Raw genomic sequence first — 15,820 nt, forward strand, 5'->3', positions numbered from 1 at the left:
AAAAATGAAATGAGTCAACAGGTGACAGCTACAGCTAGCCAGCTACTTTAATAGCATCAATAGCATCTTAATAGTCACACCAGCTAAAATATTGTTTTATAGAAAAAGGTTGTAAAAAAAATCATAAAAAATTCAAAACCATTCTATAACTCAAAAGCTCTCTGGTCTGGTGAGTGTTTATATTGTTTTCATGAATGTTAAAAAAGTATAAGATATATATAAGATATATTTGAAAAAGAATCCGAATAACACCCTCCTGCAAGATGTGCAGTGCAATTTTTTCAGCTTACTGTACAGTTGTACTCCAGATTTTCTCTCTGTGGTTATCATAGTTTTGTCTCAGATAAATACTGGTTTGTCTCCCTCTTCAAAATGTGATGAAATGCCTCGACTGTTGTGCTGTAACCACATGTCACCACTGAACGGTGCTGCAGACTCATAGCTCATAGCCTGGCCACAATGACAGCAGGGAAAATGTCAACAGTAAATCTCCCTTGTGCGGATGTTGTGCAGCATGCAGTGGTTTGTTTTTGTTTTTTTTAATCAATTACACTGGCAAATAAAATTCATCTTTAAGTCAATATCCAAATATTGCTGTATTAAATCCTAGACAGATAGTGTGTGGTGCATGCCATGCTAGATATTAATGCATTGTCTTTGTAATGGCCTCAGCTGTAGGCCAGTAATTGATCTATTCTCTACCATTTTAACAAATAATGTCATTAGTATAAAAAAAAATACAATTTATAGAATACAATTCAAGCTATATTTTATTTAATTGTGGCTGTATGGTTTCAGCAGATGTTCGTGCATCTGGGCAGAGAGCATTTTATTCAATGGAAACTTTACACTAAACGTCTTTAAAGGTTTCATCATGAAAAGTCATCATTATCCAACAGTTACACATCAAGATACAGAGATCATCAGTATGGGGTTTGTATTCCCTGCATGTCCAAGAGAAGTGGTTGAACTTCTACAGTTGGAGTACTGCCACTCATACCCTGAGATTCAATATTGTCAGTTGTCTCTTTATACAGCGAAGCTCTACAGTCTCTGTCTGTTACCTGCCCCAGCAGAGAACATGCAAAGTCCTGTGTGTGGTGAATAGGACTGGATCCAGTTGGGTCATTTTGCCTGGGGCAACTGATAGAGCCCTGTTGGCTCTGGTTGTGCCCTGTGCACATTGAAGTGTGGACTCCTGAAAGGGTGAGAGAGCTGAAAGCAGTGTGGAACTGCGGTTGGCCAGTGGGAGTGACGGAGGAATGGATGGGTGTCTGGGAGTTGGTCTGATTATGTGTGGGATCAGAGTTGGTTTGAACACTCAAAGATGGATGGGAGTAATTTACTGGGGAACACAGGGGGTGAGAGTTGCTCATTGTGGGAATAGAGGCATTGTAGGCCACCTGTGGGGCCTGACAAATGCCTGGAAAGCCACTGAAGGCTGAACTGAGGCCCAGGAGTGATGGACCTCCCTGGGCATGGGAGTGGGTCATATAGGGGGAGTTAGGAGTTGTTCTGGAGCTTTGGAAGGGGCCACACTGGCTTTGTAACCTGTGAGCTGTGCTCCCTTCTCTATCAGCACAGCACAGGTGTAAACAGGATGACATAGGGCTAGAGGAGTGCAGCAAGGTGGGACTTCTGCCCTGGGAGGGTATCCCACTGCAGCCCCACACATTTCTGGCAGGGTGACTAATTGTTTCATGATGGAGGTGGAGGCCAGTGGCTATATTTAAAGGGACATGGGACTGCCAGTCATTGGAAGCAGTTATGCTAGGACTGGGAATCATCTGTATGCCATAGGACACTGGAGGAGTGTAATGGAGCATGGCCATATGGGACTGTAGAAAATGCATTATGTCGTGGAGCTCCTTGCCAAGGTTGGATACTTCTTGGTTTAGGTTGTTCACCTGAGAAGAAAAAGCAAAAAAAAAAAAACACTCCTCAATTACAAGAATCAGAGATACACTTAGAGGGAAAGGATAAAAATCAGTTGCCTCAAAGACCACAGTTAAAGTCAGAGCATGATCACTTCTCACAGTACCTACAGCAGAGTCAGTTAAAACCCATCATGCCCATATCACTTGAGGTTTGCACTTAACATTAAATTTGTGTGAACAAGCAGGGCCTGTTAATTCTGCATGTGCCGAAGAAGCAGCAAAAATACTTACAAGTTCAAATATTAATAAAAAAGTGTAACCTAATGAATTAAATACTATTTATATCAAAAAATTAAATGCACTGATATACTATACAGCTGGCTAATTTATATTTTCCATATTGAACATACCTCTTTGTTCAGTTTGCTGATGTTCTGTCTCACTTCCTCAGTCTCCAGAAGCAGGTTAGCACTCACTTGGAGCCGGTCTGAAAAAGGGATTCAAAAAAAAAAAAATAGAGCAAAGAGTTGAGATTACACCCTTCACTGGTTAATGAGATGCTATGTGGCATGACATCTAATTCCAAATGAGAGGGAAATAATGTAGGTGTTGGTTGGATGCAGAGAAACAAAGTTAGCCACAAAGCTCATGTTTATTCAACCTTGTATAATTTACTGTGTTTAATTTACAGTGTTTTTAATCAAGATGTAGAAGATTTGCTGTCCCAATTCAGTAATTCATTTTTTATCCACTATGCAGCTCAAAGAGACTTTACCTGTTGCATTAGTCTTTGCCTCGCTCTGCTCTACATTAAATTGAAATGCGTGATCATTGTCCTCAATTCCATCCACGACCCTGACAGAGACACAAATCACTGTTACATAATTCTAAATAGATGTTAACTGTTTACAGTTCATATTTGGATAAAACAGGTTGAATGTGTTACCTGGGGCTAAGGCTCAGTGGACTAACACAAGGCAAGGATGGCATTAATAGCTTAGCTGGCCGATGGGTCGAGACTGGGTCATTGCTAAGATTGGGCAATGGACACCGAGAGAGTTCCTCATTGGTGAATGGCTGAGGAGAGGGGCTTTGGCCTCCCCCTCCCTGAACAGGTGACCGACAGATACGCAGGGCATTGATGTGGCGTAGTTCCTCCCCTAACAGGGTGCTGAGGCAGCTCTGACGTACAGGGCTGCCCACTCCATGTAGAAGAGGCACTCTCCTCTGCTGAGAGCGTCTCATGTCTTCTACATGTTCTGCGTCATCTGCCTCAATAATATAGGGTAGTTTATGGTCGATAGAAACTTGACCCTTAGGAGAAGACGGTTCGAAGGTTAGATGTTTTCTTTAATTTGTGGAACATACAACTATCATATCAATTCACAGTTGGAACTTAAATATAGAAGCAAATCCAATTCAATATCAGAAATCATGCTGTGACTTTTCTGGTGTTTAATTTCTGGTGTCTAATATGGTAAAATAACAGATATATGCATGTACAGAGTGTGCCAAATGTAAGAGTAAATCATGCAAAACATGTTTCCTTCATTTTTCCTTTCTCCCTTGCACTCTCTCTCTCTTTTTAAACAAATTTAGGCCGTTAATGTGCCATTTTTCCACCATAACAATCCTACATTGCAAGTAAAGCAGTCTAAAGCCTTGTGACAGATTTTTACTGTAACTGATTGTCAGATGTATCAAGCAGATCAAGGTTGAAGTAATTACTTTAGTGAGGCACACATACCTGAGACTGCCTGGGAGACCATGGAAACCTTGTAACTCCCTAGAGGTATTGAAGTCAAAATTAACAAGGGATTATACACACATTCTATATTTGGTATATGTATGTTTCTACTAATGACCCAAAGCAAAGAAATTAAAAAATGGTACATTGAATTTTTTTGTCAGGGTTTAAGTAGCAAATGTCTTACATCAATTTTACAGCCCTCTCTCAAGTTGTAGGTGAGGTTGTAGTGGATGTCGGAGCTGAACCGGCTGCCGTATTCTGGGTACAGCCCAAGGACCTCCCTCAAAGCCCTAACACTGATGTACTGCAAGTCACAGTAGGTTAGCGCCTTCACGTCTGCATTGGTCTTGATCACCTGGTCATGTTCTGGCAGGTCAGCCCCAATAAGGTCACCTTTGCCTGTAGGGATTGTCGGTTAAACAGATGAGTCACACAAGGTGCAAGACAGCTAAAAGATGCAAAAATTAGTAAGAGAGGAAATGTTTCACCCTTGAGTCCACACTGACCTAGGATGGCCAGAACCATGCCATCTTTCAGAACCTCCAGGGAACCTGAGCAGACAAAATAATTGGCTTGTAGAGCATCTCCATGGCGAATAAGATATTCCCCTGGTGCACAGAAGGAGGTCTTGATGTGCAGGGAGAGGGAGCGCAGGCACCCTCTGCTGGCTCGCTCAAATACAGGCAGCTGCAGGATGTCTTTGTTCAGATGCATGGCAATGTCAGCTCGCAGTTCATCTGGGAAGTCGTGCAGCAGCTAAGAGAGGATTGGGAAAATAAAGACTTTAATACATCTGATAGTCCAGTCTGCTACACTGCTTCAGCAGATAAAAAATACCCCCACCTCTCTGAGTGATGTCACTTTGTTTTTATTGATGAACATAAATACATATCATGTGTTTCATCACCATGTCAACTACATGCCCAAAACTATTATCGGCAAACAATTATCCAAACAACAGCACTTCAAATATTTAAAATAGCAAAAGACTGTATACTGTCTTATTTCAAAATGATTCCTCTATTGATGGCTTTGCTGACATGCTGTAGGTGGAGCTTGTGTGGTGAATAAAAGCTTGTTCAAATGACCAAGGTTTATTATCATGATGGTTGTGATTTCATACTCTGTAAGGCTCTGGATCTTTTTTGAATCTCTATTGAGGAATTTTTTTTGTAGTACCACGTAATCAAATGACTCCATGTAATCTGAAAAGGTCACTAGTGGAGTCGAACACACTAACCTCTGTCTACACCAACCGCGTAGCGAAAGCAACACATCAGCAGGACAACAGCAGCAGCTGCAATCCAACATCAGTATCACGCTAGATCTGTTCAGTATACTGTTATACACTAAGAGACACTTTTGTCTTTTGGGGGGTTTTTTTGGGGGGAGAGACAAAAACAGGAGTCAAGAGAGGGGCATGACATTCAACATAGGGCAGCCAAACAGACTTGAGACAGTTGACTGAAAAAACTTTGCTGAAAGACGTGCAAGAATTAACAACCAACTCTGCTGATATGCAAAGCTGCACAGTAAAAACAGACACAAGGTGTTAAAGCCAATGTGTTCTCAGAAAGCAGCGGCTGTGTCTGTCAACAGTGAATTCATTATCTACAGATGGTAGTGGCGAGGGTGTTAATGAGTATTCTCTCTATTTCCACTTCTACCCTTGTAATTACAGGGAACTTCTCCTAGATCAGTTTTGGCATTGTTAACGAAAGTTCTATTTGCAATAAAGTGCCATCCACTTAAGGAAATGGAATAAGACTCCAGAGAATTAGATACGACCCACATTTTAAGGATGATATTTCTGAATCTAGAAACTAGCACCAACACAGAATGTATTGTTTCTTCATTAAAAGGAGATTAGCCCACACAGACAAACTTTAACTACAAAGCCTTTAATTAGGGTTGAAATATTTGAAGATATAACAGGCACATGGTGTCAGATGAACAATAAGATCACTGCTGATTTGTGATCCTTTACCAACCTCATTGGCGTTGATGCCATTGTTGACAGACCAGGTGGCCTGGAAGTATTCCAGCATCCTCTGCTTCAGCTGTTGAGGTAGCCGATGCACACGGATAAAGTCTTTTAGGTCCTTCATTCGGGTGTGGTAGAGTGAGCGTCGTGAGTACATGCGCTGGATGATGGCTGTCACGTTGCCAAAGACCACTGCATGCATGAGGGCTGGGGGGTGGGAGAGGGTGTAATATTATGATGATCTGAGAACATTTGTCATCATTCTGTGAATTTTCTGTGATCGTCAATAAACTCACCGCCCATGAGCATAATGCAGATGGAGAAGATTTTCTCTGCATCTGTATTGGCACACACGTTGCCAAAACCAACACTGGTGAGGCTGCTGAGTGTGAAGTAGAGAGAGGCGATATATGCGCTGGGCATGGAGGGACCACCCATGGTACTGTTGATGTACGGTGTTTCCAGACGCTTTCCTAACTCCTGAAGCCAGCCTGATGGATGAGTTCAGAGGGTGGTTGGGTAAGACTAAGGTGGGAGGTCTTCAGTGACTAAACTAATTGTAGAAAGTGTTTTTACTTTTTGTTCTGCTTCAATGGACGACCCTTTCTCTTTTGATGTAATGGGTGATATAATAGACAATGATATAATGCATTACTGGTGATATAATGAAATTATTCTGTGACCTACACTTCCTCTGGTCTGAGGAGAAAAATAGACAATGTGCTGCTCTGGCCCACTGGGGTTGCCAGGAGGGACATAAAATACGGCAAAGCAAAGCTAATGGGTGAGAAAGAACATTATCCTTTTCATTCAGCGGTGTGGGAGCAGTCAGACACACAAACGCAATGTGCTCACCTATGTCCCAGGTAACGGGGTCACTGCTTTCTATCTCCTTGCGTCCTATGACGTACCAGACACAAGCCATCCAGTGAGCCAGCAGAGCAAACACAGACATCAGCAGGGTCAGGACCACAGCACTGTACTGGGAGTAGCGATCCAGTTTCTGTAACAGGCGCAGTAGACGCAGAAGACGAACTGTCTTCAACAAATGCACCAGCGAGGTCTGGACCAGGAGAGGGGAAACAGAACACCTGTTTTTCCACATGTAGTTTTATTCCACTCATCCTCTTTTCTCATTTAACCTTGATTAAGGGTTATTTAATTGTCTCCATTGTGAGGCACTTGCTCTGACTTTAATGTTACAATCAGCAGGAAAGTTTTTAGTTTAAAGTTAGTGCAAAGAGAGAGGCAGACACTGAGAGTATGCCATTGGCATAGTTATATAAAATGATAAACTTACCACTGTGATGTTGAAAGCATAGAGAAGGTCAAAGGGCAAAGCTGCAATCAGATCAATGAAGAACCAGGTGGTGCAGTAATGGAGGTAGATGGATCGGGCATCGTACACTACCTGACCTGACTGACTCACATAGGTGGTACGGAAATTCAGGATAATATCTGAAACAGAGCAGTGAAAATGGAAGTGAAGGAAAATGATCACAAAATAGAAATTAAATACTTTTAAAGAATTACTTAAATTCAGCTCTAAGATGAGCAGTTTGGGAGTTTTAAAGGGACTACATACAAAAATGATTTATAAGTAAATAGAATTATAAGACAGGTAGTTACTTTACAGCAAGAGAGTGAAATAAAAACCAGTTTAAATCATAATACAATAAACATAAGTAGTAAGATGATTACATGGATATTAGGGGAGTAGCTAAAAATGATATAAAATATAAAATAGAATATAAAATAGCTCAAAAAATGGCAATTATATTTTTGAAAAAACTCAAAATTGACACAAGTACAATGTCCTAATTATTGTGATACATTCCTGGCACTAATTTTTCATTTTTCCCTGCACTGACAGGCTCTTCTCTTGTTCATTGAATGTAAATGATACTGGTTCTGCAACAAGCACTAGAAATACAGTAGTGCTCCACTTTAAACGTCTTCACTGAGACCTGGCATAAAACACTGATATACTTTCTCAAAAAGAAAAGTTACAGCAACAGCATGTGATACAAGATGAGCTAATTTTGGGCATGAATATCATTGTGCACGTCTGTCCCCAGACAAACCTGTTGAGAGAGAGAGAGGAAGTCAGAGCCTCATGACAGATGTGCTATCACACTTCCTTTGGAGGAAAAGTGGGACGAAGTGAGAGAAATCTAATTATGAACCGTAACCTGGGGCAACAGAGACACCCTGAGTGGGCGAGGAAAGGTAGGAAGTTTATTTGTGTTAACCATCACCAGGGAAACCACTGCAGCTGCACCAGGAAATATAGTTGTTCTTAATTTAAACATTGTTGTCTTTTGATAATGCTGCTCAAGATGCCTCAGCTTGAAAGGTCAACTGGTGTGCAACATGCAATCAGTGTTGGAGATGCAACTTTAAAATTATAGTGGTGCAAGCTACCATTTAATTTTCAATGACAGAAGTTAGACTACAGTTGTTTTCTAAAAAAAAAAAAGATTAAGTTGCATATATTTTCTTGAAAGGTCATAAAATTACATGGCTGCACACAAATTCTTGGTTACAATGAGTAAAAAAAAAAAATGTTTTAATAAAATATAGTAATCATACCAAGTATAAAGAGCATCTCCACTGCTATGTCACTGTCTATAGTGCTGTGACTGACAAGTGAATGATGGTCACTGCCCTCATCATGACTGACAAAGCAGACGTCATAAGGCACAGTGACAGCAACATAGAAGGTCGCCAGTAAGATTAGCCAGTCCCACAAGGCCTTGGAGATGCTGTAGTGAAGCAGGATGAAACGTGACTTCTTTACAGCTGCAACCTTGTACTCAGGCGGAGACGGTTTCTGGAACACACTCTGACAAAGGAGAGAAAGACAGTCCACAAGCATTTTACATTTTAAAAAATCCTGAAAGCATGACTAGAAATTGCATTCTGCGAAAGAGAGAAGGCATTAGATTTGAATCAGAAGTGATGAACTCAATTAATTCGATTGAGGAATTTGTAGGATAAATGAAACATTACAAATTTGAAAATGAAAAAGGCCAATTCTGTGCATTTATTCATTTCCTACTGAGGCAGTGCTTACATGAAACACTGATGGTAGCCAGTAAAGCTGCCACTGATCATCCATCATCATCATAACATTTTCAATTGCTTTTAAATTGACTTGAATAAACTATTTATGCGCAAATTAGGCTTGCTGATTTGTTTGAAGATGGTTACAGATGCACATGTTCAAGTTCCTTTGAAAAATATCAGTAAATGTGAGATATTCATTCAACATGAATTAAAAAAAGATTGATGTCAAACACTCGACTCAAAGCTCACCTGACTGGGATTCCATATTGAACTGATGAAGCCCATAAAATTTCATCTGTACTTACATTTAAATGACACATGGAACTTTAAAAGTAGTCAGTTCAGCTATCAAAAAAGCAAATGCCTTTGTTTCATGGAGAATAGCCAAACATCACTTAGCTATAATGAATGATAAAGTGTTGCTGTATCTTGTTGGTTTAATGGGTTTTACACTTACATCAGTCAGTTTCCTCTTGCCCCTCTTGGTGAACAGGTTGGTCAGGTGGTGCAGAATAGTCCTCCCCCTGTCTCGAGCTTGGGAAAAGTGGGATCGTTTGGTTTTCCTGCTCTGGTGAGAAGCTTCTGACATAGCTGCTTGCAAAAAGCACAAAACCCACAGAATAATGCAAATTGAGTCAGTCCCTTAAGTGCCATATTCTACTTAGCTTTCAATTATTTAAATGAAAATGGAAGCATGATATTTTAAAATTAAAATAGTTTGCTAAAAGCTAAAATTCAAATTCTTAACAGCTAGGAAATGCATGTGCAGGCCTCACCGTCTCCGTGGGCGTAGTGATGGCTTTTCCCATGTGATTCACTGATGTCTTTGAAGGATAACAGGAACAGAACCACCTCACCTTTCTCGTTTTTAATTGGCACGATATCCAAGAGGCACCAAAATGGATTTCCTGAGGAAATTTAAAAAGTTATTACACTGAGATTACACAACAGTACCGGTAGACAGTTCTTCCCCCTGAGTGATGATTGGATTTCTAGTAAGACTGGAACTTTTTTCTAATAGCTAACTTCACCTCACTCCCCTCTGTGTGTTTGGTTTTGAGTAGTTTTTCTTAAAAATAACAACAACAACAATGAAAGCAAGGTAAGGAAAATGCTTTGACTGGTTTGACGCATAGGTTTAAATGTAATATCATAATTAAGAAAGTGTATGTTCTTGAGTCCATGGTCTACTCAACCTTTGGGTGATCATGTGAACAGGATGCTTACCATTTTTCCTATAAAAGCAGACTTCTCCCTGGTGCTCCTGTTGGCCTTCCAGGGCTTTGTCTACTTGCTGGATCAAACTTTCACTGGTCTCTGCTCCATGGAGGAAGCTGCAGGTGCAGGTTTTCTGCATCACCTCAGTCCGAGCGTAGCCGGTCAGCTCGCAGAAACCATCGGAGCAGTACACAATAGGGTAGCCATAGCGGCCCTGAGCATTTCCCAGTAGAAAGTTACTGTCTGTAAGGGAAATAAAAGAGGAAAGTAATAGTACTGTGTTACATACATGACATTGAAGAATAGAAAAGTGTTATTGAGGAACAGGCAATAGTTTTTTGCTTTTCTAGCTGTAAAACTGTGACTGACATTGAGATGGATGCAGCTCTGAATGTAATGTTGAGACACGGCAACCAGCTTCTTTGGTTGCCTTTTCTCTTCTCGTTTGTTGGTGAACCAAAAGAAAACATCTTGTTTTTTGGGTTTTTTTGATGTTGTTTTTTTTTAATCATAGTCACTCTTTCTGTTTACCAGCTGAGATCCCCCAAAATAGTTTAGTGTACATCAGAGAGGGCTGTTGGTGGTGTGTATGAAATCTAAAGATATATGCAGGGGCCCAGCTGGCTCCACGGGGGACCAGTGCCTCTGAGCAAGGCTCTGGCCCTTAATTAACATCTGGGGCATGGTGGCATCCTGCCACCAGTTGTGCAATGGATTGCACACACACACACACACACACACACACACAATTTTTAAGAATATTGTTCTGTTAAAAATCATAAAATGTTATGAAAGCCAAAACTCTTTTATTTGACAAAACGGTGCCTAGGAAAATCCAGATTGATGTTTTGTAATAACATAAGTGATTTATGTTTATTAAATTTTCATTATACTTTAGCTGGTATGATAGGTGCAGTGCTGCCTAATTAAGATGTTCCACACACATTTGTAGGCAATTTTTTTTGTTTGTTTTGAACAGTAATTTGGGAATTCATTTAGTAGAAATAATGTGACATCCTTTTGTGTTTAAAAAGGTGTTATTTACACAGAAGATTTGATCAGCTAGTCCCATTATACCCACAATAAAAGTTTAAGAGAGAGAACACTATGTATCAAAAGAATGCTTTTATGCCTGAGAAATAATGGAGAATGGAGAAGATCTTTTATGAAACTACTTCCGATAGGTATCTGAAAATTAATGGAATGTTTGAAAAGATGATATGCTGCCGCTGGAGCAGTGGAGAGTCATTTTGGGGCAGGAAGTGTAGGTGGTGAAGCAGACGAAAATAATCATGAAAATAACACCGAAATGAGACAAAGCACTAAACTCAATCTGCAACAGTCTCTTCTGCAGTAAATACCAAAGAGTTTCTTCACACTAATCGATGAGAAGGGTTGTGACAGACTACCATTATCTATGACAGCACAGATAATGTAATATGAGAACTATTATAGGACACAAACAGCAGACTCAATTCCATGTTTTCTGTCCACAGAAATAAAGGTTTCCAATATAAATTGTGTGAGTAAGTCTTTTATAAATAAAGCTGGGAAATAAAGTGGCCTACTTCCATTCCCATTTTAACCCATGACTTATAAGCTGCAGACTTATTTGTAAAAATAAAGTATATGGGGTCATGCTCTCCGGGTTCTATTGTAAAGAGAAACAACAGCCAAATCTCAGCCATTATTCACTGACTAATGCATGTCTGCTTTCACTTGTCTCCACATAACCCCAAATAACCCTTCAATATTTAGATAGATAGACTGAGCCTGAGTGATGTCTCTTCCATTTATTTATTCAGTTGCTCTCTGAATGTAAGCAGATTAAATTTCTTTGTTTGACTATGCTGCAAAACACTATAATGATAACATCGGACAACATTGGACACCTGTGCCGCGGCCAGTTTTAATGAGTGTGATGCTTTGTATTCTCCCTAAAGCTAAGAGAGTAAACACATACTTAAAATTCACAGTTTATTCAAATGCATGTCGTTATAGATTCTTCTGATATATATACATTACAACTTTTAAACCAAGACAAAATCACCAAGCAGGCAGCATCAGGGGATGTTAACAAGTGTTTGTTCTACAGGAAAAGACATGCAATTAGTGATATGTGGATATTTTCTACCTGTTATGTGTGCAGTTAATCTCACAAGAAACTAAATTAAGAAGCAAGCTCTGCACGCTCGTGTTGCCATAGCAATTTGTTCAAAAAAAGAAGAAAAAAACATGGCAATGCTGCAATTTGCATCCATGAGGTTACCGAGACACTGTGCCCTCTGAAACACAGATGCAGCCAATAAAGGATCTCCATATCAGCCTCATTCTGATTCATACACAACTCATTGCAGCTCATTTAACGGATTTGACTAACTCTGTTAAGTGATTATATCATGAATGAGTGAGGATTTAATACAGATAAAACAACTCCTCAGCTATAACTGCAGTCCTTTAAACCACTTGTGTTCAGTTCCTTTCAACTACATTACCAACACACACATATTCTACCAATATTTATGTAAATCTGTAATCTTTATTAACAGAGGTATATTTTGGTTGGATACCTCGCCACCACCTGCTTTCCCCAATGTCTTCATTCTCTTTATTCTCTTAATTACCTATATTGGGAGGTGGCTATTGAATGAATTAATAATTTAGCCGTTTTGACTGAACAAGACCTCCAATGATATTTGATTGACTTTTGGCCTCTGTATAATTAATTTTAATTCATTTCCCTGCTCACATTTCAGCGTCATGTAGATACCACGTCCATTCCCCTGAGCCCAGCTTGAATTCACATTCCCACTGCGGGTATTTGTATTATTTCTCCTGCATAGAGATATGAGTTGAAAATATTTTCAGCCCTGCAGTTATCCCCTTGTCTTAAAAGAGTTGTCCTTGCATAAAAAAGGCTTTTCAATTTAAACAAGACAAATTCAAGGCCGTTCTTAGATTCAACAGTGCTTTGCTCTGAAGACATCTCTTGTTGGTTGGCCCCTTCACCTCCCACTCAGCTACTTGGTCAATCCGCCCACTTGCACATCTGATACAGCGGTAGTGTGGCAGCTGAGATTGAGAAAATGTCTGCCACCCTAATATGTGTAAGCGCAAGTGTATATATATGGATGTGTGTGTGTATGTGCGTACAGAAAGCAAGGGCACGACAAGACCGGAGGGAAGATTTGTGTGTGCAACGGTGTCATCACACTGAATTTCAGAATCCGTTAAGTTGTAAAGGACAGTCTGACCCACACACACACTTTTCATCAGGTTCTGGAAAGAGCTTTCCAGTGCTTGCTGATGACTTTTCAGTCTACTGATTCTGATGCAGATCAACAGGCTTGGACTAGTAAAATAAAGGAACAAAATATAAACCAACAAAACAAAGTCAAAACAGATTAACAGCAGGTGAACATTACTGTCAAGGCATGAAGATACAACCTACAAAAGCAAAGACCAGTTAAGTTTATATATGCAAGGTCTGTGAAGGTGTATCCAAGTGAATTCCCAAACATTCTTTGTTCATGCACTATGCACAAAAATCTTGTGTGAGGTGAAATACTGTGTAAATCAGCCTTAGCCTTGACACATTGCTTTGCACACAATAACTGTTAAAATAAAGTAAGTAAGTGAGGCTAAGAAGTAAGTAAGTGAGTAAGTTAGTCAGCAAGAATAAAAGTAAAATGTTATTACATTTTATAGTAGATCTATTAGAATAATAATGAGAATAAGCTATATTTCTTTAGGTCTGAAATGTCTTGTGGTTGTCGAGTGTTTAATTACAAGTTTTTTCATATTATTTAGCTTTATGCTACAATTATTGCACATTTACACATTGCTGAAACTAACCTGGTCTTGAGACGTCTATTCTAAGCAATGTCAAATAGCCAATTATCACCAAAATATTAATCCCTCAGCAAGCATTTCTTTATTCTGTATAAATGTCCAGATTTTTTGAACAAATGCTTCCAATAAAAATATTTGAAGTAAAAAATGTGAATCCCTCAGCTGCCTCATTTGCATACAACTCCCATTTTGTCGCACCTCTCCTGGCAACTCTCCTCCTTACACCATATGCCTGACACTGGGTATACCAACAGGATGCGCAAAACAAACATCAGGGTCAGGAAAATACCAACATAACAACATGTCTTTCTCCTTCCATGAAAATATATATAGCCCTGAATGTTAAAGAGGTTGATATTAATGACAATATGAGAGAAACATGTTCAACTCACTGAAAACATGCAGACATCCCCACACAAATGTGAAGATACGGTATTAATTGTTTGTTAGATTTAAAATTAGAGCCATTAAATTTCCCGTTGATGGATTTAATTTAATATCTTTTGGTTTGTTTGTTTTAAAGAAATACCGTGAGTGAAAAATATTTGATCTTACAGTGGAACAACCTGCATCTATAAGCAACGCCGTGGCTCAACAAGTGGCTCTTCAGTTCTAATACATCATCCTCAACTGCACTGTCTGTCTTCATGGTCATAACTTGGTGTCTTATAATTGGAGTTCACTACTGTTGGACACATTTGTCTACAGCAGTGTTCTTCAGTGTCTGTCACAATCCAAAACTAGGTTACAGAAATGCCAGAGGCAAAAAAAAAATCTAAAAGCTAAGGTTAACTGGTGGAGTTGCAGCCTCAAGACTGAGACAAACCTATTTTCTGGCAACACAATTGTCATTTAATAATTTATGTCTCAGGAGAAAAAGTTTGAAACACATTGGCTTCAGTATAGTGATGATACAGAACGCACAAAGACCCAGTACAGGCAAGTAGTCCGAAGGCATACACCACCATATGTACAGTATGTATGGTACCAGTCAAAGGTTTGGACACAAAACCACTGGGATATGTGTGCTATACATGTACAGAGGCATGAAGGCAGACTTAGAGAGTGTGTTCAAACCAAGTTTTGCAGAAGAAGAGCGTTAAAATCATCAATTAGTATCATGAATTATAAAGAAAATCTGTTCTCCAAAATATACTTACGTGTGCCATCAAAGTGGTTTGCAATGGTGTCCAAGAAGGTGTTTTGTGGGGCAAGGAGGCCCTTCATCACAGGCATCTTGCTCTACAATAAGAGATGGTTGCAGATTCTCAGACAGCAGTTTCCAGTGGTTTATCACCATTCCCCAAAGAAGACCTGAAAGAGAACCACGGTGCCTCTCCTAACTCTTCTACAAGCTTGAAACGCAGTGCAAGTTGTGTCTATTCTATGTTGTTGAGAGGAAACCACTGACTCGCATCACACAGAAAACTAATTTCTCCTTCAGAAGAGAGCTCGGAGGTGTTGCAGTTCTCTCAGTATTGAGTCGGGGAGCTTTCAGGTTTCAGTTGCGCATCACTCTGCTCCCAGCACTGCTCCAGTATCACAGTGAAGCCTCAGCCTCTTTTCACTCAGTCTAACTCCACTCACCGTGGTTCCTGCCATCTCCGAGTCCCCTGCCTCTCTCTCTCCCTCCCTCTGTCTCTCATACAAAAGCCTGAACCATCCCCTTCCTGCACACTGTGGATTTATTAGTCTTCTCTCTTGCCTTCTCTCTTTTTCTCATACATAATATGTGTCCTTCTACTTCTCACTCCCCAGAGAAGTTATTGGAAATCACTACCATTCTCTATGTGCTCTCTGTTTCTCCCTCACACCCTATCTTCCTCTGCACCTTTTCTGAATCTCCCTATTGGGATGTACAAGATGCTGCTCTGCTGCTTTGGCTGCTTTCTCCAAATTGCTTTGAATTGTGTACAATTTATATCAATTGTATAATGAGAGTGAATATACAGAAGTATATATATATATATATATATATATATATATACAGAGAGAGAGAGAGAGAGAGAGAGAGAGAGAGAGAGAGAGAGAGAGAGAGAGAGAGAGAGAGAAACAGAGACACAGCACATG

At 39.8% G+C, this 15,820-nt stretch overlaps 1 protein-coding gene across 1 annotated transcript; it reads right to left on the reverse strand.

Annotated features, from left to right (window-relative positions):
• Positions 1 to 812: 812 nt before the first annotated feature.
• On the reverse strand, positions 813 to 14,986 carry kcnh4a (potassium voltage-gated channel, subfamily H (eag-related), member 4a). The gene is made up of 16 exons (XM_067616010.1): positions 14,911 to 14,986; positions 9,908 to 10,141; positions 9,457 to 9,588; positions 9,138 to 9,262; positions 8,204 to 8,456; positions 6,912 to 7,069; positions 6,467 to 6,674; positions 5,908 to 6,102; positions 5,619 to 5,818; positions 4,134 to 4,383; positions 3,812 to 4,026; positions 3,625 to 3,663; positions 2,824 to 3,191; positions 2,653 to 2,732; positions 2,288 to 2,364; positions 813 to 1,907 (listed from the first exon to the last, which is right to left on the reverse strand). Exons 1-16 carry the CDS (start codon positions 14,984 to 14,986, stop codon positions 924 to 926), a joined length of 3,594 nt encoding a protein of 1,197 aa, XP_067472111.1. The 3' UTR covers positions 813 to 923.
• Positions 14,987 to 15,820: the final 834 nt, after the last annotated feature.

Source organism: Thunnus thynnus, chromosome 17, assembly GCF_963924715.1.
Source record: "Thunnus thynnus chromosome 17, fThuThy2.1, whole genome shotgun sequence".
Lineage (NCBI taxonomy): Eukaryota > Metazoa > Chordata > Actinopteri > Scombriformes > Scombridae > Thunnus > Thunnus thynnus.